Raw genomic sequence first — 25,917 nt, forward strand, 5'->3', positions numbered from 1 at the left:
GATAAGGGGACAGTCACCTACAAAGGAGTACCCATCAGACTGTCAGCGGATTTCTCAAAAGAGACCTTACAGGCAAGAAGGGGCTGGAAAGAAGTATTCCAAGTCATGAAATCCAAAGACCTACAGCCAAGATTGCTTTATCCAGCAAAACTTTCATTTAGAATGGAAGGACAGATAAAGTGCTTCTCAGATAAGGTCAAGTTCAAGGAGTTCATCATCACCAAACCCTTATTATATGAAATGCTAAAGGGACTTATATAAGAAAAAGAAGATGAAATATATGAACAGTGAAAGGACAGCAAACTCACAGTTATTAACAACCACACCTAAAACAAAAGCAAACCAAGAGGACAGCTAGATCAGGAGCAGAACCATAGAAATGAAGAACACATGGAGGGTTAGCAACAGGGGAGTGGGAGGAGGAAAAGGGGGGAGGAAGGTACAGAAAATAGCATAGCCAGTAGGTAGAAATAGATAGGGGGGAGGGCAAGAATAGTGGGGGAAATACAGAATCTAAAGAACTTGAGACATGTGGTTATAAACTAAGGGGGGAGAATGGTGGGGGAGAGAGGGTGTGGGTGGAGGGGAATGGAGGGGGGGAATAGAACAACTGTAATGGTATAATCAATAAAATATATTAAAAAAATAAATAAAGCTGCAGTGGCAAATTAAAAAAATAAATAAAAAATAAAAATATTACATAATTTGCTCACGCTAATAAGTAGAATTCAAACATTTCATGAAAAAGTACTATAAACATTCAAGTATAGTTATAAAGAGGTGAAACTGTATCATTGATTACCAGCCCTCAAAGCCTGTGCTTTATTTCTCCTGTTTAAATCTGAGAAATAGGGCCCTGCTGTCATTCCCCCTACACTTCCATGATATACCTGTGATGGACTCAGACTCCCTCCATAGAGTTAAGTGGTCCTAACTTCAAAATTAAAAATCTAGTACTGACAGGGTCCTCTAAGACTCCCAAGCTGAACTCCTGGTTTCCCCTGTTTGTTTATGCTGCTGCCTGTGTCAGTCACTGCAGAGAAGTTCTTTGTTCTGTTACTTCCAAGTTATCATCCAACCAATCGACTATGAACTGTCCCAACCAATCAGAACTGTACAAAATCTACCCTTATTTAAATGTACACTGCCCTCATAGGGGTGGCTGGGGTGGGAGGAAAAGGCAGGTAACTATATTTAAAAAACAATAAAATACAAAAAATGCAAAAAAAAAAAAAGGTATACCAAACAATCCAAATTGTACAATTTGGAAACCTCATTTACATGAAGCAGATTAAAATGGGAACTAAGGATGGGAAGTTTTCCACAAAAAAAATTTGCCTCTTCTTTATCTCAGGAGAACCCACTTTGTAATTGAGGCCTTGTTTTCCAGGTCTGCAAACTGTTACTTGAATAAAGTCTCTCCTTTTTTGCTCCACTGCTTTTTGTTGGATTTGTTTACATGCTTTAGCATCGTCTCACAACTGCCATTGTTACAATTAAGGAAATAAACTTGTGTGTCACAGGTGAAAAAAAAAGAGATTCATAATAGCCTTAAACAATCTAGGTATCTTTCAATGAGCGAATGGATAAACTACTATACATAAATAGTTGTACATCCATATCATGGAATACTACTCAGCAATAAAAAGCAATACTACTAATACACCCAACAACTTAGATGACCCTCACAGGGAATTATGGTAAATGAAAGAAGCCAATTTCATAAGGATACATACTATAGCATCACATTTATATAACATCAGCAAATAACATAATTATAAAGGTAAAAATAGATTTATGGTTGTCCTGGTTAAGACACTGAGGACAGAAAGTAGGTGTGCCTATACAATGGAAAGCATGAGGGAATCCTATAGTGAGAGCACAGTTGTGTAATGTGATTGTTCTGACAAATAAATGAATCTATACATGTGATTAAATTGCATACAGCTATAAAACACACACACACAAAAACAAACGTAATAAACAGGCCAAACACATTTTGAGTGTTATCCTTCCCTCTTTAAAAGACAAATCCTTTACCTGCGTTGCAGTTTGATCGGCCTTCTTTTGTCAGATCAATCACAGACTCAAGTTTCTTTTTCTCGACAGCCTGAAGAGTTAGATTAAAAAAATAAGAGTTTTGCCTCAATAACAAAAATGGTTTTAAAAAATAAAACTCGCCATTTTAAATTACTATACAGAAGCTAGAGACTGAACATTTTTAAAGTTTTTATGGTTTAATTTAACTCTCCTGTGACAAAGAATCTCTCGAAATACTGTATAGTTTCTGAGAATATAACTAGGCAGAATCCCAAAAAATTAATTTGGTATGCGTGACTGTAATATATGTTTATCATTAAGCTGTTTGCTTTTTAACATTTAAGCTAGATTGGCACCTGGTTATACCAACTAGTCAGACATTAATATCTCAGAGAACAAATCTCCCAAAGAATGAATAACAAAGCTTAACCGTCCAACATGCAGCAAACTAAAGTTCCTAGAACTAACATATTCAAATAAACAACATTCAAAGACAGTATGTATTACCTACCATAATAACTTTAGTATCAGCATTAGGTGAATTATTAGAATTTCCTGATGTAACTTTCCCAGAACCTGAAAGAAAATTATTAACATATGAGCATTTGACAAATTTATTAAAATATTAAATATTTATGGACTTCATTATATATGAACAGTGAAACACAATAATGGAATGCTAATTATTAATTTATTATACAATCATAAAAAGTAACTCAATTGACTTTACCTATTCTGAAGACTGACAAGCAAGTACAAAAATAAAATCTAACTTTGGTTCAAAAGATGTTATCCTTCTGTAACTCTGCAACTGTACTAGTAACTCTTGAAAAGCTATCTATAAATATGATTTGAAGAGATAAACTTGGAAATGTACACATTTTCTATTTAGTATCTTTATATTAGGCTATCTGAGATGGCTAAGCATTCTTTGTAGAACCACTAAGAAAGCCTCAGATAAATGTTTAATGTTCCTTAAGCTATATTATTCACAATCTTTAAAAATTATTTTCTTTTATTGATTCCAGAAAGAGGGGAAGAAACGGAAAAAGAGAGGGAAAGAAACATTGATGTGAGAGAGAAATCAATCAGTTGCCTCTTCCATGTGCCCCGATCAGGTATTGAACCCACACCTGGGCATGTACCCTAACTGGAAATCGAATCTACAGCCTCTCGGTTTGAGGGACAACACTCAACCAACTGAGCCACACTGGCCAGGGCTTTATTCATAATCTTAACTGCCCATACCAAAGGGACAATTAAGTAGCTATATAAGCACAGGCAAAGATTTCTGAAATTAAGATGCAAATACTCTAATATATCACAAAAAATGAAAAGGAAATGGACAATTTTGAATGAGAAATTATGGGCCAACAAAAGAGTTATTTTGATGGGTAGGAGCTCCTTCTTTCTTTCTGCTGCATAGTATTCCATTGTGTAAATGTACTAGTTTACTAGTTTTTTGATCCACTCATTTACTGATGGGCACTTAGGTTACTTCCAACATTTGGCTATTGCAAACTGTGCTGCTATAAACATTGGGGTGCACAGGTTCTTTTGATTTGGTGTTTCAGGATTCTTAGGGTATAATCCCAGCAGTGGAACTGCCGGTCCATTTTTAGTTTTTTCAGTAAATTCCATACTGTTTTCCACATTGGCTGCACCAGTCTGCATTCCCACCAACAGTGTACTAGGGTTCCCCTTTCTCCACAACCTCTCCAGTACTTGATGTTTGTTGATTTGGTTATGATGGCCATTCTGACTGATCTGAAGTGGTATCTCATGGGTGGAACTGGAGATCATTACGCTAAGTGAAATAAGCCAGGCGGTAAAAGACAAATACCATATAATCTCACCTATAAGTGGAACTGGATTAACAAAACAAACAAGCTAGCAAAATATAAATAGACATTGAAATAAAGAATAGACTGCCAGTAACCAGAGGGGAGTGGGGAAGGGGATAATGAGGGAAAGAAGGGGAAAGGTCATCAAGAAACATGTATAAAGGACCCATGGGCAAGCCAAAGGGGAGTAGGACTGAGGGTGGGGAGTGGGAGATGGGGGTGGGTAGGGTGTGGGGGAGGGGATGGGGGAAAATGGAGACAACTGTATTTGAAAAACAATAAAATAAATAAAAATAAACAGAAGAGTTATTTTGAGGGGAAACTTGTCGGAAGTTTAAGGTTAAAGATTTCTTACATAAGTGTAACAAGACAGAAACTGTAAAGAGCAACAACAATATTATAAAAACACCAAAAATTAAAAATAGTAATCAAAGATACTGAGGAATAGCCAAACTGTAAACCTTGGGTAGACTATAAGATAACTTAATAGTCAAGACAAAAAACAAACCACCAACACAGGCCAGAGCAAACAAGTAAAAATAATGTGTATGAAAGACAAGTAGTTTTTTTTATAACTTATAAAGCCATTAAACAGACAGTTCAGAAACAAAAGGCTATAAATTGATACATACAAGTTTAAAAAGAAACCTCAATTATATTAAGAGGTCACTTATTTACTTAAGTAATATAAATCAAATATAACTCAAAATACTTTTGAGAGAATTTTATTGAAAGACAATATTCAATTAGCTAAACAATTGCTTATTTGAAGCTCTCTAATTTGGTAGACTACATTTTAATCAACTTAAGATACCTGTTAGATTTGATGTAATTGGTGTTGTGAAACTAGGGCTTTCCACAGAAACCAACATAACATCATCGTTACTAAAATGACAAAAAAAATAAAAAATGGAAATGAACTAAACATGCATTAGGCTTAAACATACAATCAATGGTTAGAATTCTTCTTACATAACCTTTTACAACTGATATATTTTAATCTCATAATTGTGTGGGGGGGTATGGGAGTGATAAAACCAAATACCCAAGAAACCCCATGTTTCTTGGGGTTTCTTGGTCATATAACTAATTATATGACCAAAAGTTCATGACATCCAATAACATTGGACCTTGAAAACTCAGTATAGATTCACTTACAATGAGTTCAAATACATCCTCTGTAAGTATACAATATACATAGTGTGGGAAATATAAAGTCACTATAGCACATATACTTGCCTTCATGAAAATGAACCAACATTTAAATGAATAAAAACTTATATATATATATATATATATATTTAAATTTTTTATTTATCTTTAGAAGGGAAGGGAAGGAGAGGAGAGACATAACAATGTATGGTTGCTTCTGGTGCATCCCCTGCTGGGAACTGGCCTGCAACCCAGGCATGTGCCCTGACTGGGAATCGAATTGCGATCGTGTGGTTCGCAGGCCCATGCTCAATCCACTGAGCTACACCAGCCAGGGTCTGAATAAAAACTTTTAAAGATACTCTGACTTACAGATATAGGACTGTAACAAAGCTATTAAAAGTTAATTCTGCAACTACATTTTATCACTATGATAGCAATATTTACCACACATTTACTAAACTGAGGCATTGATGGTAAATGATGCTTGTAGTTACAGAATACCCTGAGTCAGAAGACTTCTGCTTCCATTTGACCCTGATACCACTTCTATGAGCTGACATTTAAATCAGAATTTTTGTTAAGATCTTGACACAAATTTCATTAAGCCCATAAAATTGCTAGATGATTTTTCTATACCACTTCCTTACAGATGTTTTTAATTTTTACTTTTTGTACTTAAATCTATAATTCATTTCAAGCTATTTTTGCATATGATAAGAGTTACGATTCACTTTTCTCCTCTGGTTAATTCAGTATTTGTTGGGAAGACTATCTCTTCATTATTAAATTACTTTGGCATCTTTCTTAAAAACCAGTGAGCTCTATGTATACTTTCTAAGCTGTCCATTGATTTACACGTCTATTCTTATGTCTACACCATTGTCTTCGTTATTACACGTCTGTTCTTATGTCTACACCATTGTCTTCGTTATTATAGCTTGAAAGTAAGTCTTTAAACTCAAGTAGTTTATGTCTTCCAACTTTGTTGTTCTTTCACATTGTCTTCATTTTCTAGGTCTTTTCCATTTCACATAAGTTTTCAATCAGATTGTTAGAGTCTACAAAAAATGCTGTCAGGATTTTGACTGAGATTGCATGAAATGTACAGAACAATGCAGGAAAAGTGACATTAATAATTAATTTGGATTTGTGAATATGGCATATCTCTATACATTTAGGATCTTTAGCTTCTCTCAGCAAAACTTGTACTTTCAAAGAAGTAATACTTTAGAGTAGCTTTAGGTTTATAAATTTAGTGGAAAGTACAGAGTTCCCTGTACTGTTCCCTACTCTTTCCACCACCCCAAGTATCAAAATCCTGTACCAAAATGGTACGCTTGTTACAACTGATGAACCTACACCGACACATTACCACCTGAAGTCCACAGTTTACAGTAAGGTTCACTCTTAATGTACATGCTATGGGTTTTGACAAATGTACGACATGCACCCACCATTATAATACCATGTGGGATAGTTCCTCTGCCCTAAAGAATCCCATGATCTGCCTATTCATTTCTCTCTAGTAAAGGCATTACTGGCAACAATTGATCTTTTTATTGTCTCCATTACTTTTGTCTCTTCTAGAGGGTTTTAGGCTGGAATCATACAGTATATAACCTTCTCAAATTGCTTCGTTCACTTAGTTAATATGCATTTGTTTCCTTCATGTCTTTTCAAAGCTTGATAGCTAATTTTTCTTTTTCTTCTTTACTTTTTAAGCACTGTTAATATTCCACTCTCTGAATGTACCATAGGTTATTTATCAGTTCACCTACTTAAGGACATCTTGGTTGCTTCTAAGTTTTGGTGATTCTGAATAAAATTTTGTATGATTCCACTTTCTCTCCTTTTTTAACATATCAATTATATTTCTTTTCCTGGTGATTGCCTTAGAGTTTGTGATCCACATATACAACTAATTCAAGTCCACTTTCATATATAACATTATACTGTTTTAGAAACAGACCTTTGGTAATGTATTGGTTAAGATGTGGGGGAGGGGAAGCATTCTATTAGTCCTATAATTAGGTCTCAGTCTTTTAGTTAGTCTGTGCCCCTGGAATGTGAACTTGACTAGTGCTTCTCAGTAGCCTTCATTCCCAGGCCCCTCTTAAGTCAGACAGTTTGGCTAGAGGGGCTTAGAGTTAGGTATTTTCTTCCTCCACGTGGAAAGCTACAGGGAGCAGGAGTTGGGTATTTCCTTTCCCTTGGGTAGGTTAAGTTCTGACAAGTTTCTCCCAAGGGCAGCCTTGTTAAGAGACAGCTCTGTTGGTGTATTTAAGAAGGTTCCTTTTACCTTCCTCCTGCTGGAAACATGAGATTTCCCTCCAATATTCACTGTGAGGCCCTGCCAGAGCTTCTGGAGGTAAAACTCACCAAAGTGTGGGTGTTCCCCTGTAACTGTCCCCCTGACCCCAGAGTTTTAGATTTTCATATCTCCACACTAGTTCCCATGGAGGTTTCTGCTTGTGGGTTTCTGTTCCAATTCCAGTAGGTTGTGATTCTCGTTTCCACCTGTTTGTCTCTCCAACTTTGGGGTCAGTAGTTTGCTCTGTGACCCTATTTCTCTGATGGAGCTAAGAAGAATTGTTGGTATTTTCACAGTTTGTTCAGCTTTTTAATTGTTGTTAGAATAGTTAAGACTCCTTACATGCTGGACTGGAAATCTGAAGCCTACTTTGTAGTTTTGAAGTTAGGTCTTACAGATATTTTGGCAACTTTATCCCTATGTATATAATTCTTTGATATTATTGTCAATGGTACCAATTTTAAATATGAAATTCCTACCGCTTGTTGCCTGTACATAGAAATACTAGAGAAACAGTACAATACACACAAACACTACATATTACAGAGGTAGTATAATACACACACACACATCTCCTACATAGAAACAGGAAATTTTATATTCATCTATATACATTTAATTTCCAGCCCTTCTTTCATTACTTTACCTGTATAGATCTAAATTTCCATTTGGTATAATTTTCCTTCTGCCTGAAGAACCTCCTTTAACATTTCACTTAAAATATATTTTTAAAAATTTTATTTACTTTTTGAATGGAAACATTGATGTGAGAGATGAGAAACACCAATTGGTTGCCTCTTGCACTCCCCTCCCCCACCCCAACTGGTATCCTGGCCAGGAATTGAACTGCAACATTTTGGTTTAGAAGCTGATGCTCAACTCACTGAGCCACACCAGCTAGAGCCTCTTTAACATTTCTTGTGGTGCAGGTAGTGCAGGTCTGTAGTGCAGGTCTGCTGCTGATGGATTCTTTTCACTTTTTTTTTTAGTGTGAAAAACCCTTTGTTCCTCTACATGTCTGAAATATATTTTCACCAAGTGTAAAAATTTGAATAGTTTTCTTTCAGTGCTTTAGCGGTATCCTCCAGTTTGCATAGTCTGCAGCGAGGTCTTCTGATGTTCCTATTTTTGATTCTTTCTGCATAATGTGTCTTTTCTCTCTGGCTGCTTTTAAGATTTTGTTACCACTGACTTTCAGCAATATGATTATAATGTGGTTTTTCTTTACACTTTTTCTGCTTAAATTTGTTAATTTCTTTTTATATTTATGGATTTAGAATTTTCACCAAATTTGGAAAAATTTTAAGACATTATATTTTTCTGATCTGAATGCCTCCTGCCTAGTGATACTCCAGTTATATATATGACTATATAATATATATATTAGACTATTTGATAGTGTTTCATAGGTCTCTAATTCTATGTTCACTTTTTTGTTAGTCTTTTTCTCCTCGTGCTTTTGTTTGAATAGTTTCTAGTGCTATTTCACTGACTTAAAAAAATGAGTTATTCTGTTGTTGGTCTTATCCAATGTACTTTTCACTTTATTGTCTTTTTCAACTCTGAAGTTCAATTTAGGTCTTTTCCCCTGCATACCTCCTATTTTTTTCATCATGTTAACATTTCCCACTATACTGATGAACACAAAGAACATACTGATGATAGCTGCTTTACATTGTTGTCTGCTAAGTTTCCATACTTGTTTTAATCATTTCTATTTTCTCCTTGTTATGGATTACTTGTTACTTTGCATATCTGCTTTTGATTAGATGCCTGGCACTGTAATATTTACACTGTTGGATGATGTTTCATCCCTTCAAAGAGTGTTGGACTTTGTTTTGGCATGCAGATGAATTATTCAGAATTTGTGTGAATCCTTGGGCAAGTCCACTGTTGTCTTTAGTCCAGGACTAATTTAGCCCCATTATAGCTATACCCATTTAAAGACTCTTCCTGCTGTTCCATGACATTTCATGGGACAACATCACAGCCAGTGGGAAAGCAAAATACCTGACCTCTGTAAAACTGCCAAGAAATGTTTGGCCTTCTTCTTTTCAATGGTTCTTTCTCCATCCTCTTGTAGTTTCGTATGTTCCTGGAATCCACGGAGGGCAATGTCTTAAGAACCAGAATGGGAGATGGAAGATGGCAGCAAGGTAGGTGGGAGCAGAGCCCAGTTCTCCCTGGGGGCAGCTGGAACACCTGGCCGATCTTCTGAGGAATAGAGTGAACAGCCAATGGAATCACAGCTTATATGAAGTTTGGAGGCCAAAAATTGTAGAGGACATTGAAAAGCAGACAGTGAGGAGACTGTGTTGGGATGCTAAGGTCCCTGGTATCTGTGCAGGGAACTAGGCTGCTGGGGCCCCACACCTGGCGCCTGCTGCAGGAGCCTTGGAGGAGTTAGATCACCAGCTTCCTCCCCTACAAGAGAAGAGAAGGCAGCCCAGCACCAGGAAGGACCTGGATGCTTAAAGTCCCTGGGAGGAATACAGACGAAGTGGGAGACACAGAGGCTGTGTACATCCGCTGGGACTGTGGATGCTAGCTAGGTCATTACCAGAGAAACTGGGGAAATGAGTGACACCTGGAGAAGGGAGAAGTATTGGGCCGTGCTGGACACTGACCCAGATAGTCTCCAGACTGGTTAGAAAGTGGGGCTGTATGAAAAGCCCAGCAGCTCTTGTTAAGAACAGTGGGCTTAAACAAGAGGCTTTTACTCAAAAAAATAAAAATAAAATAAAAAAATGGAGAGCAGCTTGCCCAGTGGCTGGCTCACACCACTTACCCTGAGGGTGTTTGGAGCTGCCTGCCCAGCAGTGGGCTCCAGCTTCAGTGGGCTCGCCCAGAGCAAGGAAGAAGCCAGTGCATGGACCTCCGTGCAACTGGTGGATTAAAGGTGCAGGCCTGGCGCGGATGGACAATGGGGACACGGCATCTCACAAAGGGCCTGGGTTACAGGTTGGGCAACTGTGGATATTATGGCCCAGACCTGGCCTCCATCCTCCCAAAACCACAGAAATGGAGAAAAGTGAAGCCCAGCCCCTCTCTTCCTGTGGTATCCTGGAAGATGAGCAAAACTTGTCCTACAGGTTAAGCCAGCAGCGGGGCTTAGTTTTATCTTTCCTCTCTCTCTCTCTTTCTTCCCCCAGGTGAAACAGTAAGACTTTGACTTGTGAAAGGGCCAGAGACTGATGCAAAGAGGGAGCACAAGGCTAACCCCCAAAACTGAGAAACTGAGGCAAATTTCACTTTGCTACCCCATAAAACTGGCATTTTATTGTTTATTTGAATTATTATTTTTACTTCTCATTGCTTTTTAAAATTTCTCTTTCTTCTGTTTAGTTTTTTTCCTTTTTCTTTTTCTGTTTAATTGCATTGTTTGACTGGTTATCCTTGTTCTCTTCTTCATACTGTATTTTAATTTTCCTTCTTTCACTTCACTTGTGTTACAAAAACACACTACTCTTGATCATGCACTCTCTTCTTGTTATCCAAATCATATATTTCTTGTCATATTATTCTTGTTCCAGTACTATTGTAAATAATTGTTCCATACAATTGTAAACACTACAGAGCACCCCTGCAGATCTTAGCCCATTTCACTTTATTCCTGAGCTTCATCACTGTTGTGGTTAAACTCTATTCTCTCACACACTACACCTACTTTCTATCTTTACTCTCACTGTATCTCATCATCTAACCTTGCACAAGTGCTTTGTTTTCTGGATTCAGCTCCCCTCTAACAATCTAATAACCCTCCTCCCCTCTAGCAAGAGTCTTTCTCTCTTTCACCTTTTATAAAAAGTGGCTGCTTGGGTGAAATTTCATGGTTAACATTACAGTTATCCAAAGGATCTCCTATTTCTTCTCTACTTGTTGGAACTTTAAAATTCCATAGAATAGTCTCCCACTGTCTTAATCCATTTTGCCTACCTCCTGCCACCGATCACATACATGAATAGGTGGGAGCTGATATTCACAGGTACACTGTGAACAGTATACCTACTGGAGGAGAGAACTCACCAACAAAGGAACCACCAAAAGCTAAAAATACAAATACAACCAGAGAGCCCACACAAACAGAAGAAAGGGCAACCCTAGAGCATCTAGACAAGGAGATCAAGAAGACCACACCACAGAATGCCTACCATAGAAGTTCACCCTACAATGACAGCTAGCAAAGTGGAACACCAGGAAGCACAGAAACAAACAAAAACAGTCACCTGAAATGGGGAGACAAAAATCAACCTGCAATCAAAAGGAACGGAAGACTCTTCACTAAAAGAGCTAAATGAAATGGGGGTAACTAAACTATCGGATACAGAATTCAAAAGAATGGTTATAAGGATGCTTGAGGAACTCACAGACAACTACAAGGAACTGAGTGAGAACTACAACAACATGAAAAAGGAAGTAGAAACCATGAACAAACACCAGGAAGAAATGAACAATACAATTTCAGAAATAAAAAACCCACTAGGAGGAATTACAAACAGGCTGGATAAAGCAGAGAACCAAATTTGTGAGCTGGAAGACAAAGTATAAAGAAATACCCAAGTATAGCAGCTGCACAAAAAAAGGCTCAAAAAACATGAAGATAGCTTAAGGGAACTCCAAGATAACTTGAAACACAACAACATTCAAATAATAGGGATACCAGAAGGAGAAGAAAAGGAATAAGGGATAGAAACCTTGTTTAAACATAATGACAGAAAATTTTCAGAACCTGGAGAGGGAAAAAATGCATGCAAGTTCAGGAAGCACAGACAGTCCCAAACAAGATGAACCTGAAGAAGTCTACTCCAAGACATATCATAATTAACATGCCAAGTATTAAAAATGAAGAGAGAATCTTAAAAGCAGCAAGGGAGAAACAGGAACTAACATACAAAGGGGCTCTGATAAGGCTAGCAGCTGATTTCTCAAGAGAAACACACCAATCCAGGAGAGAATGGCAAGAGGTATCCCCAGTAATGAAAAACAAAGGCCTGCAACCTAGATTACTCTACCCAGCGAGGCCCTCAGTTAAGTTGGAAGACGAAAAAAGGAGTTTCCCAGACAAAAGAAGGTCGAAAGAATACATCTCCACCAAACAAGCACTACAAGATATGCTAAAGGGACTACTATAAGAGGAAGGAAAAGAGTGAGAGAGAGAGGAACACAGGTACAAACAGGAAAAATAAATAAATACCTACCAATAATAGCCTTAAACGTTAATGGATTAAATACTCCAATGAAAAGATACAGAATAGCTGAATGGATTAGAAAACATGACCCACACATAGGGTGCCTACAAAAAAGCCAGCTAAGAACAAAAGACTTACACAGACTGATAGTGAAGGGTTAGAAAAAAATATACCAAGAAAATGGACAGGAAAAAAAAAAGCCAAGGTAGCAATACTCATCATATCAGACAAAACAGACTTAAAAACAAGGGCTGTAAAAAGAGACCCAGAAGGACACTTCATAATACTCAAGGGAAGAATCCGTCAAGGTGACAAAAATATTATAAACACATATGCACCCAACATAGAGCACCCAAATACATAAGGAAAATCTTGGAGGACTTCAAGAAATGTATTGATAGCAAAACAATTATAGTAGGGGACTTCAACACCCCACTGTCAAAAAAAATGGATAGATCTTCCAAACAAATATCAACAAAGATACTGTGGCATTGAACAAGGTCCTAGATCAAATGGACTTAACTGATATATATACAACCTTTCATCCCAAAGAAGCAAAATACACATTCTTTTCAAATGCACATGGAACTTTTTCAAAGATGGAGCACATGACGGAACACAAAACAAGCCTCAACAAACTCAAGAAAACTGAAATTGTATCAAGCAGTTTCTCCAACCACAAGGGACTGAAACTAGAAACCAACCTCAAGGAAAAAACTCAAAAACACTCAAATTCATGGAGATTGAATAGCACGCTATTAGTCAATGAATCGATTAAGAATAGGGTCAAGGAAGAAATCAAAAAGTACCTGGGAACACATGAAAATGAACTCAGAACAGCCCAAAACTTATGGGACACAGCAAAGGCAGTCCTGAGAGGGAAGTTCAGAGCAATACAGGTCTACCTAAAAAAGAAACATTTCAAATAAACAACCTAACCCTACATCTACAAGGACTGAAGGAACAACAACAAAGACAGCCCAGAGCAAGTAGAAGAAAGGAAATAGCCAAGATCAGAACAGAATTAAACAACAGAAAGACTAAAGGAACAATTCTAAGGATCAATCAATCCAGGATCTGGTCCTTTAAAAAGATAAACAAAATCAACAAGCCTTTGGGCAGACTCATCAAGAAAAAAAAAAAAGAGAGGACTCAAATAAAATCAGAAATGAAAGGAGAGATTACAACTGATACCACAGAAATCAAGAGGATTGTAAGAAATTACTACAAAGAACTATATGTCAATAAGTTTGAAAACCCAGGTGAAATGGACAAATTTCTAGAAAAATGTAGTCTCCCAAAACTGAATGAAGAAGCAGCAGAAATCCTGAGCAGACCAATAATAGCTGACAAAATTCAAACAGGGCACACAAAAGCCTTGGACTGGATGATTTCACAAGAGAATTTTACAAAAACATTTAAGGAATAGCTAATTAGTCTAAAACATTTTGGAGTAGCTATTCCAAAAAATTCCAAGAAGACAGAAGACTCCCAAACTCTTTTTATGAAGCCAGCATCACTCTCATCCCAACACCTGATAAAGACACAGCAGAGAGAGAAAACTACAGGTCAGTATCGCTGATGAACATAGATACTAAATCCTCAACAAAATATTGGCAAACTGCATCCAGCAACATGTTAAAAAGATCATACACCATGATCAAGTAGGATTCATCCCAGGAATGAAAGGATGGTACAATATTTGCAAATCAATAAATGTAATACATCACATAAAAGGAAAGACAAAAATCACATGATCATATCAATATATGTAGAAAAAGTATTTGATAAGGTAAGATACAGCATCCATTTATGATGGAAATGCTCAGCAAAGTGGGAATAGAGGGAGCATTCCTCTATTATTACTCTATTCCTTAACATAATAAAGACCACATACAAGAGACCTACAGCCAACATCATATTCAATGGGCAAAAATGAAAAGCTTTCCCACCAAGATCAGGAACAAGAAAAGGTTGTCCACTTTCACCACTTCTATTCAACATAGTATTGGAAGTTCTAGACACAGCAATCACACAAGAAAAGGAAATAAAAGGCATCCAAGTTAGAAAGGAGGAAACATAACTGTCATTGTTTGCAGATGACACGATAGTGTACATAGAAAATCCTACAGACTCCATCAAAAAACTAGGCAACCTAATAAGTAATTTTCTTCAAAACAGCAGGATACAAAGTCATTATTGAGGAATGAAAGGCATTTTTGTTTACCAACAATAAAATATCAGAAACCGAAATCAGGAAAAAAATCCCATTTGATACAACAACAAGAAAAATAAAATACCTAGGAATAAACCTAACCAAGGAGGTAAAGACCTGTGCTCAGAAAACTGCACAACACTGAAGAAAGAAATTAAGGAANGACACGATAGTGTACATAGAAAATCCTACAGACTCCATCAAAAAACTAGGCAACCTAATAAGTAATTTTCTTCAAAACAGCAGGATACAAAGTCATTATTGAGGAATGAAAGGCATTTTTGTTTACCAACAATAAAATATCAGAAACCGAAATCAGGAAAAAATCCCATTTGATATAACAACAAGAAAAATAAAATACCTAGGAATAAACCTAACCAAGGAGGTTAAGACCTGTGCTCAAAAAACTGCATAACACTAAAGAAAGAAATTAAGGAAGATACAAATGGAAGCATATACTGTGTTCATGGATTAGAAGAATTAACATCATCAAAATGCCCATACTACCCAAAGCAATTTATAGACTCAATGCAATCCCTATTAAAGTACCAATGGCATACTTCACAGATATAGAACACTTCAAAAATTTATATGGAACCATAAATTACCCCAAATAGCTACAGCACTTTTGAGAAACAACAAAGTTGGAGGGGTCACAATACCTTGTATCGAAATGTATTTCAAGGCCATTGTAATCAAAACAGCCTGGTACTTGTGTAAGAACAGACACATAGATCAATGGAACAGAAGAGAGAGCCCAGAAATAACTCCAAGTCTCTATGGTCAATTAATGTCTGACAAAGCGGGCAGCACAATAAAATAGAGTAAAAACAGCCTCTACAACAAATGGTGTTGGGAGAGTTGGACAGCTACATGCAAAAAATTAAACTTGATCGCCAACTTCCACCACGTGCAAAAATAAATTCAAGGTGGATAAAAGACTTAAATATAAGTCATGACACCATAAAAGTCCTTTGGGAGAACATAGAAGGAAAATCTCAGATATTCTACACAGCAATATTTTCATTGGTGTGTCCTCTAGGCCTACAGCAAGGGACATAAAGGAAAGAATAAACAAATGGGATCTCATCAAGTTAAAAAGCTTCTGCATGGCTAAAGAAAACACCATTAAAATGAAAAGAGAACCAACCGTATAGGAAAACAGATTTGCAAATGATACCTTGGACAAGGGTTTGATCTCCCAAATATATAAAGAACTCACATGACTCCACTCCAGGAAGACAAAAACCCAGTTAAAAAATGGGCAAAGGACTTGAAGAGACACTTCTTCAAGGAGGACATACAAAGGGGCCAGAGATATATGAAAAGATGCTCGGCTTCACAAGCCATCAGAGAGATTCAAATTAAAACCACAATGAGATACCTCTTCATACTGGTGAGAATGGCTATCACAAACAAACAAACAACAAGTGTTGGAGAGGGTGTGGAGTAAAGGGAACCCTAGTACATTATTGGTGGGACTGCAGACTGATCCAGCTACCATGGAAATTACATACTGGAATTTCCTCTGAAAACTAAAAATGGATCTGCCTTTTGACTCGGCAATTGCACTGTTAGGATTATATCCTAAGAATCCTGAAACACTAATTCATAAGAACCTATGCACCCCAATGTTCATAGCAGCACAATTTACAATAGAAAAGTACTGGAAGCAGCGTAAGTGCTCATCAGTAAATGAATGGATCAAAAAACTATGGTACATTTACACAATGGAATTCTATGTAGCAGAAAAAAAGGAGCTCCTACCCTTTACAACAGCCATGAATGGAACTGGAGAACATTATGTTAAGGGAAATAAGCCAGGCGGTGAAAGGCAAATACCATATGATCTCACCATAAAGTGGCACCTAATCAACAAAACAAACAAGCAAGCAAGCAAAATGTAACCAGAGACATATAAATTAAGAACAGAAAGTAACAGGGGAGGTATGAGGGGATAAGGTGGGGAAAGGGTGAAGGAACAACTTATAAAGGACGCATGGACAAAACTGAGGGAGGGTAGAATCTGGGGAGGGAGGTGAGGATGGCTGGGGTCAGGGGGAGAGATGACGGTGGGGGGAAGGCAGACAAATGTACTTGAACAACAATAAAATAAAAAGAAAATGAAAAAAAGGAATCCGAATGTACAAGAAATAGAAAGATTATTATCTAAATGAAAACAAGCACCAATTTATAATTCCCTGAGTAGATTACATGATCAAGCCCTACTTCATTTGCCAGAGAGGAGAAAAATCTTGTCTCACCAATTTTCAGAAATTATCAAGTACAGCAACAACAAAAAAATCAAATGACCAGAAACTGACAGAACCCCAATAGAAACAGGTGCATAAATAATCCAGATACTGAAGTTATAATACAATGGAATTAAACTATGATTAATAGTTTTAAGAATATTGAGGAAAGATAGAGAACACAGTTAAAACAAATGGAATATTCATCGGAAAAGTAGAATCTATGAAATAGAGTATACTGAAATTAAGAAGCGTCAATTTATATAAAGACACTCTTACAGAAGTGGGAAGATTTGGGTTGGGAAAAAGATATTTAGAGTTAACGTTTCTGATAAAAATGTGAAAAGAAAGGCATCTCAAAAAAGTGCAAGTTTCAGAGAAACTTTAGAAAAGAAAATATCCAATGGCTAATAAACATAAACATGTGCTCAACTTCATTATTAGAAGGAAATATAAATGAAAACCAATATGTGATGTTATAAACATACCAGTGTGGCTAAAATGAAATAGGAAGATAATACCAACTGTTGGCAAAAATATGAAGTAACAAAACCCTATGTTCTTTCATTGAGAGCACAATGTGGTACAACTTCTTTGGTAAAGTGGTAGCATCTATAAAATCTGAAAATACACACAGCCTACTGGCCTACCAATTCCACTTCTGGGCAGTTATCGAAGAGAAATACAGTTGTAAGTACATTTACCAAAAGACATGTCAAAGAATGTTCATAGCAGTGCTATTCATCATTTCCCCCATCAACAAATCCAGATGCCTATCAAAAGTTGTTAATAAACAAATTATTGCTGTTGAGCAATGGACTGGATGAATTTCACAACATATAATGGGCAAAAGAGGCAAGACAGCAGAGTTCATGTAGTATGATTCCATTTATATAAAGGTGAAGAACAAATATAAACAACTTAAGGTGTCAGAAGTTAGAATGGTGGTTACTTGGGTTGGTACGGTAGGTGTGGGACTGCTGACTGCGAGTGTGGTATAAACCAGACTGGATACTAGCGGTATTGATTTTAATCTGGGTGATAGTTCACGTTATTTGGACTTGTCAAAACTCATCAAGCTATACACTTACTGTTTGTATAGTTTTCAGTAGGTATTCTATATTAATTAACTTTAATAACAACTGTGTGTCCCCTGGCCAGGTAGCTCAGTCTATTAGAGTGTTGTCCCAATATGCCAAGGTTGCTGCTGATCTGATCTCTGGTCAGGGCACATACAAGAAGCAACCAATGAATGCATAAATAAGTAGAACAGCAAATCAATGTCTCTCTCCCCCTCAAATCAAGAAATAAAAAAATAAAAAAACTGATTGTGTGTGTGAATAAAGCTGTTAATCTTTATTCTGAAGAACCTATCTATAAATCTGGAATCTATTCAGAATTCCATAAGCATTTCAAAATATGCAACTTTCATGTAACTGTTCTACTGACTGGTGCCAATAATAGCGCTCTTTTAAATGAACCATATCTGAGAGGAAAATTAAGGACACTAATGATTTTCATGGTCATCTGGATGCACTTAACATGTTTTCTATTTGTATTTTACCTTGGAGAAAAGTTTCTGTATCTAAAATTAGTAATGAAAATTCTCAAGCTAATATACTAATACAGAAGACTAAGAACATGGGTTCTAAAGACAAAATTGCCTGCATCTACATTTCTGGCTCTTTCATTTACTAGCTAGAAATCTACCTTGGTTTCCTCATCTGTAAAAGAGAGGTAAGTTTATTCTTAAGACTAAATAAATGCTATTAAAGAATCAATAGGAAAGAACACAAGCAAAATAGAAAATTTCTTAAGATACTGTGGTTGGTAACTACTTTTTTCTCTTTTGTATCTCTGTAAACATTTCTTCATGAGAAATTCAACGGAGGACTTAATCTTTAGACAATATTAATGTTTCAATCAATCAACAATGGTGAAGTGGTCTGTTCTTGGGTGCCTTAGACCTTGATGCTTACTTTTGATCTTTGGACATGACAGCATGACATAAAAATATTTTCTTCCTATTTAAGCCATGTTCCTTCTTTCTCAAATACATGTTCTGGTCCATAAGCTTTCTCTTCTGAGATTCTTCAGCTCAGCTGTTACTGGCTTTCACATTCTAAAAAGAAAAATGCCTGAACTTCTTAAATCCAATCATTATTATACATACAAAGTCAGCAATAACACTTATTCCTTCAATACTTGGGCTATCAGACAAAAACAATTAAACCTGGCTTTCTCTAGATTTATCATATGTGAACAAAGTTTCTTTTTTTGGTAAAAAAATCTTCCTTTATTTCTTAAATATTTTCCAAAAGAACATAAATTGCTATGCAGAATTGCTACTATGTAGCCACACCCACTTGAAAAATTTGAAAAGCTCTATTAAAATTTTAAAGAAAAAATTAAAATAAGTGTTTGAAGAGATCAGAAAGCTGTGGTGGAAGCCAGGACCTAAGGAACTAAGATCCCAGGGAAGGCGAGGGTATAAAGATGTAGACTAGACACTTGCCAGTAGTGTTCCTCTTAAGGCATTTGTCAAGCCGTCCAGAAATACTAAGAAGCCAAGCAGAAAGTGGCTGAAATTACAGTAAAATGTACTGGGGAGATAAACATCGGAATACAAGATCAGCAATTGATGGGGAGCCATAAGAAACACCACAGGCATCTTGGTGGAACTCTTGAAGGGTGACACCATAGAAACAGGGGAAAAAAACAGAATAGACTGAATCTTATAAAGATTGCAAATCAGCCTCAGTTTTGCTCAGTTCTCTAGTGGACTGAAATTTGTGTGATCTATCTACCACTATACAATAGTTTATCCCAAACATAATGGCTTACAAAATAAACATTTATAGTTTCAATATTTCTGTGGGTAAAGAAGTAGGAAGCAGTATAGTTGGAGGGTTTTGACTAAGGATCTTTCATGGGTTGCAGTCAGGATAATGACTTAGCAGGGGCTATACTCATGTAAAGGCATGACTGGGGCTGGAGGTTCTGCTTCCAAAACGGCTTACTCACATGGCTGTTGGCAGGGTGCCTCACATGTGTAACTCTGCATAGTTTGCTCAATGTTCTCAAGTATCCTATGTTTTTGCCATGCTATCATGGCAATTACCTTGCCCCAGAACAACCAATCCAAGAGAAAGCAAGGAAGCTATGATGTCTTTTATGATCTAATTACATACTGTCACTTTTGTTATATTCTATCTGCTGTCACTAAGTATAGCCCAAGAAAGAGAATTAGGCTACACCTTTTTAAAGGGAGGAGTATTAAAGTATATTTAGGCATGTTTTAAAACCATCAAAAAAGGCTGTGTCCCTTGCTGTCTGCCAGAATACAGGGTAAACCCACTGTGATGGAAGGTAACATCATTTAGGGCCTCTACAATTTTCAATACACAATGTCTACGATTCAAAAAATTTTTAAATATATTTTATTGATTATGCTATTACAGTTGTCCCATCCCCCCATTCATTCCCCTCCACCCTGCACACCCCCTCCCACCCACATTTCCCCCTTTAGTTCATGTCCAAGTGTCGTAAGTTCTTTAGCTTCTACATTTCCCACTCTACTCTTGCCCTCCCCCTATTTTCGCCCCACCATCTATGCTACTAATTCTCTGTACCTTCTACCCTCTTCTCCTCCTCCCACTCCCCTGTTGCTAACCTTCTACGTGATCTCTATTTCTGTGGCTCTGCTCCCAATCTAGCTGTCCACTTAGTTTGCTTTTGTTTTAAGGTGTGGTTGTTAATAACTGTGAGTCTGCTGTCCATTCACTGCTCATATTTTTTATCTTCTTTTTCTTAAATAAGTCCCTTTAACATTTCATATAGTAAGGGCTTGGTGATGATGAACTCCTTGAACTTGACCTTATCTGAGAAGCACTTTATCTGCCCTTCCATTCTAAATGAAAGCTTTGCTGGATGAAGCAATATTGGATGTAGGTCTTTGGATTTCATGACTTGGAATACTTCTTTCCAGCTCCTTCTTGCCTGCAAGGTCTCTTTTGAGTAATCAGCTGACAGTTTGATGGGAACTCCTTTGTAAGTAACTATCTCCTTATCTCTTGCTGCTTCTAGGATTCTCTCCTTCATTTTAATCTTGGCTAATGTAATTATGATGTGCCTTGGTGTGTTCCTCCTTGGGTCCACATTCTTTGAGACTCTCTGAGCTTCCTGGACCTCCTGGAAGTCTGTTTCCTTTGCCAGATTGGGGAAGTTCTCCTTTATTATTTGTTCAAAGAAGTTTTCCACTTGTTGCTCTTCTTCTTCCCCTTCTAGTACCCCTATAATTCAGATGTTGGAACGTTTAAAGATGTCCTGGGGGTTCCTAAGCCTCTCCTCATTTCTTTTTGAATTCTTGTTTCTTCATTCTTTTCTGTTTGTTTTTTTCTTTCTTCTGGTCCACCCCCTTGATTTGAGTCCCAGTTTTCTTTCCATCACTATTGGATCCTTGTGCATTTTCCTTTATTTCACTTAGTGTAGCCTTCATTTTTTCATCTAATTTGTGACCAAAATCAACCAGTTCTGTGATTCAAATTATTTTTTAAAAAGCAGGTACAATAAGAAACAGGACAAAGGTGAAAAACTGCAAATAGAAATAGAAATAGAGCTCAAAGTAACCCAAAGTCCTGAGAAATGGATCAGAAAATAAGTGATAAAATGTTTAACACAAGGATGACAAAATGAAGAATTTCACTAGAGAATTTGAATCTACAAAAAGGAATCCAATGGAACTCAATACATGGGCTTAACAGCCACTTGGATCTAACCAAAGAGAGGATTAATAAACTGGAAAAGAGGCTAGTAGAAAATACCCTGAGCACAACATGAAGAACAGAAAAGGTGGAGTGTACAGAGAAGCATGTAATTAGAATATCAAGAGGGGAGAAAAGATAGAATGGTGCAGAAGCAGCATCTGAAGAGATGATGGCTAACAATTTCCTAAAGATGATGAAAGATACCAAGCCACAGAAACAAGGACTACGAGCCCAAACCAGGATAAATTAAAAAGCAAAACAAAACCGCCCCTAACTAGCATCATATAGATGAAAAGCAAAGAAGAGTATCTTAAAAGGAACTAGAGAAATACAGACATGATCCTCAAAGAAGCAACAGAAGACTGACGTCTAACTTTTGAAAATAAATGACAGAAGTCAGAAGACAACATACTGACACCAGAAGTGCTGAAAAATAGTAACTGTCAATCTACAATTCAATACTCATGTTAAAATATCCTGTAAAACTGAAGACAAAATTAGGGTATTTCCAAACAAATAACCAACAGAATTTAACCTGAGAAGACCTAAAACAAGAAATAATGAATGGAGTTCTGCAGGCAGAAGCAAAATTATCCCAGATGAAAATGCGGAAAGAAATGAAAAAGAATGGAAATGGTAAATATTTGGGTAACTCTAAGTGACTAATGATTGTACAAAAAAAGTGACATTCTTTTGTGGGATTTAAAATAATGTAGAATTAAAATGCATGAAAATACAAAAGATGTGTCGGAGTAAATGGAGTTAAAATGTTCTAAAGTCAAACACTGCCTACAGAAAGGTAATGGGGAAAGGAAAAAGAAGATCCACAAGAATTCTAAAATAAACAGACAGACAGACGTATGTAAGGACAGAGGACCATAAAAATAGATGAGGCAAATAGAAAACAAGTAGTCATGAACTACTATCTGTAGTCATGAACTCAGATATATCAGTAAGACTGTATAAAACACACATAATTTAAAATTTCTAGTTTATAGATAATTATTTTCAAATTGAATTAAAAATACATGTTCAGTTTAATAAAACTAGCACCCACATAGCCACCACAAATTTTAAATTATCGGCACTTCAGAAATTTGTGTGCCTGATCCTATATTATAAATCTCTTCCAAAATTAGCATTTTTAGTATTAATTTTCTTGTTTCCTCTCTGAATTCCTAAGTTATATACATACATATTTTCCCCTTTTTTCCTGGCTATTTTTGAACTTCATTGGAATGAAATCATACTATTCTTTGAGGTCTGCTTTTCAATGCTTTGTGGGAGTTACTCATATTGCTGTATGTGACTGTACTTCCTCCACTTTCATTAACATACACAATCCCACTATATGGACCTGCTGCAATTTTTCAATTGTAGATGGACATTTTTTCCTTGCAGTGTTTGGCTTTAAAAACGCCCCTAATAAACATTCCTATACATATATCTTATTGCACATGTGCACTTATCTTTAGCTGGGGTATATATCAAGGGATGGGGCTACTAGGTAAAAGGATATTCAGATCTTTACATTTCTAGATAAAACCTTATTTTTTTTCTAAAATACTATACCAATTTACTCACCCAACAACAAAATATTCAATAAAACCAATTCCCTTTATTTCAAAACCACACCAATACCTAGTGCGGTTTTATTTTAGGATGTTTTACTTTTCCTTACCTGTTATGAAATAGTAATCTCGCTGTGGTTTTAATTTGCATTTCCCTGATTACTAATGAAGATGAGCACCTTTTCATATATTTATTGGCCATTTGACTTCCTCTTTTGTGAAGCAGATGTACAAGTCTTTTGCCCATTTTTCTTTTGTATTATCTGGTTTTACTCATTGATATTTGAAGTTCTTTATAAACATTCTGGGACTAGTCCACTACAGGTTATGTGTGCTGCGATTATCTTCTCACACTCGATGTCCTGTCTTCTCACTATCTTTACTGTGCCTTTTGAGAAAAGAAGTTTCTAATTTTAATGTGGTAAAACTGATCATTTTTTTTCTTTTATTGCAAGGGTATTTGCATCTTAAGAAATCTTTCCTTATCTGAAGTTCATGACAATATTTTATATTACCGTCTAAAAGCTTCAGAATTTTCCTTTAGAGAATTCTTTAATCCATGAGACTGATTTTTATGTATAACCTGGCACTGGGATCCAATATCTTTCATATTTAACCGAAAATGAATAGCAACTTAACCACCATTTACTGAAAGTCAACTATTTCCTAAATGATCTACCAAATAGTCTCCATCACGTATCACAACATAACACAAATACATACATGGATAGCTTTCTGGACTCTGCTACACTTCTCTACTTGGCAATATCGCATTATGCTATACTTGCCGATATAACACTATCTTAGTTACTGCATTTTTTAATGTTCTGACCTCTGATGGCAAATTCCTTCCATTTTCTTTCTCTACTTAAAGAACATCTTGGCCTTTTAAGCTATTACATTTACATATACACTTAAAAATCAAATCAGCTTGTCAAGTTCCATAAAACTACACTCTGAAAAACTGACTGAAATAGTACTCTATAAATTAAACAAAAGTAGCCCTGGCTGGTGTGGCTCAGTATACTGACAGCTGGCCTGGGACCCAAAGGTTCGCTGGTTCAATTCCCAGTCAGGGCACATGCCTGGGTTGCAGGCCAAGTGCCTAGTAACGGGCACCCACACATCAATGTTTCTTTCCCTCTCTTTCTCCTTCCCTTCACCTCTCTCTAAAAATAAATAAATAAAATCTTTAAAAAAAGAATGGACACAATTTAAGTGTCTAAAAGAGAGGGTTTGACATTCACACAATGGAACACTGTGGCCTTTAAAAAGTATTAGGTAGATCCCCATGTGCAGATCCCCAATCACCTAAGAAGAGTAGAAATATTAACTGTTCTTTCTTTTTGAATACTTTTATTTTACTTTTCTGTAATTTTTTTCTTTTTGCATTAGGCAAGATACCCAGTATAATAGTATAATATTAAAGGGGTGACAGTAGGCATCATTTTATTTTGTATCCTAAAGGAATATTTCCAATATTTCAACATCAGCTTTGTTTTAGGGTTTTTGTAGATGGTGTTATCCCTCACTCCTCTAGTTTCCAACGGCTTTATGCTTTAGAAAAGATCAATCCTATTGCTTCCAAGTCAATGGAATAAAGAGCTGTGTCCAAGGATACATCCAAGTGGAGTCAAAGAGGACTGATGCTTTGTCTATGTCTTATTCACAGATCCAGTCAAAAGCACAAGACTTGTAGTCAACCAGTTCTTGGGCTTAAACCATTGGCACTTTTTACCCAATCACTGCTGTGAATGATATTCCTGCCTGCTTGAATGAAAAAGTCTCTGCCAAGGATGTCTGGCTTAAAATCTGCTGGACTGGTCTCCCCAAGCATCATTCTCCCCTTCTTTATCACATTCAGCCCCTGACCATCACTACCATGGGCCCTGAGCTCATGTACTTCACCAGCCTGGGATAGAATGGGCGGCCTTTCAGGTCAATGTAGTGCTGCCTCAGGAGTTCCTCAGAAGCCGAAGTAACTTCATAGCCATGAAGTGGATGCTGCTTGAAGTGCTTGATTTCACCCACCAGGCTGCGGTATTTGCTCCCATGTTGACCATGGCCCAAATAGTGAGCCAGCAGCATCCGTGCTGGGCTGCTGAGCCAGACTGGAGCCGGAGCAGAGATCTATAAGGACCACTAGAGCCAGGAGTTGCCCACCAGAGTTGTAGGTGGTCATTTAAAAAAAAAATTTATTTATTTATCTTTAGAGGGGAAGGGAAGGAGAGAGGGAGAGAAATATCAATTCAATCAATGTATGGTTGCCTCTTGTGTATCCACTGTTGGGAATTGGCTTGCAACCCAGGCATGTTCCCTGACTGGGAATTGAACTGCGATCATCTGGTTCGCAGGCCCAAGCTCAATCCACGGAGTTACACCAGCCAGGCCCATTTTTTAAAAAATAGAGTTTGTTTGTTTGTTTGTTTGTTTATAGAGACTGAGGAAGGGAGAAAGAAAGAGAAGAAAAGAAATCTCTCTTGGTTGCCTTTTGCACACATGGCTCTCAGGACCCACAACCCAGGCATGTGCCCTGACTGGGAATTGAACCTGTGACCTTTTGGTTTACAGGGT

At 36.9% G+C, this 25,917-nt stretch overlaps 1 protein-coding gene and 1 long non-coding RNA gene across 3 annotated transcripts in view; one reads left to right on the forward strand and one right to left on the reverse strand.

Annotated features, from left to right (window-relative positions):
* Positions 1-25,917, reverse strand: part of ATF7IP2 (activating transcription factor 7 interacting protein 2) — a 98,350-nt gene that overhangs the window by 12,388 nt on the left and 60,045 nt on the right. For both annotated transcript variants that reach the window (XM_037069027.1, XM_037069028.1), the window contains 3 exons: positions 4,699-4,769; positions 2,552-2,616; positions 2,041-2,110 (listed from right to left, as the gene is read on the reverse strand). In XM_037069027.1, the coding sequence (XP_036924922.1) occupies positions 2,041-2,110; positions 2,552-2,616; positions 4,699-4,769 (206 nt within the window). The remainder of the gene's footprint in view (positions 1-2,040; positions 2,111-2,551; positions 2,617-4,698; positions 4,770-25,917) is intronic.
* LOC119002939 (uncharacterized) lies at positions 4,060-25,046 on the forward strand. The gene is made up of 3 exons (XR_005069841.1): positions 4,060-4,071; positions 9,660-9,662; positions 24,985-25,046. It is a non-coding gene; the product is annotated as an uncharacterized LOC119002939 (long non-coding RNA).

The sequence above is a fragment of the Sturnira hondurensis genome, unplaced genomic scaffold (genome assembly GCF_014824575.4).
Source record: "Sturnira hondurensis isolate 20B ecotype Veracruz unplaced genomic scaffold, ASM1482457v3 Scaffold0018337, whole genome shotgun sequence".
Classification (NCBI taxonomy): Eukaryota; Metazoa; Chordata; class Mammalia; order Chiroptera; family Phyllostomidae; genus Sturnira; species Sturnira hondurensis.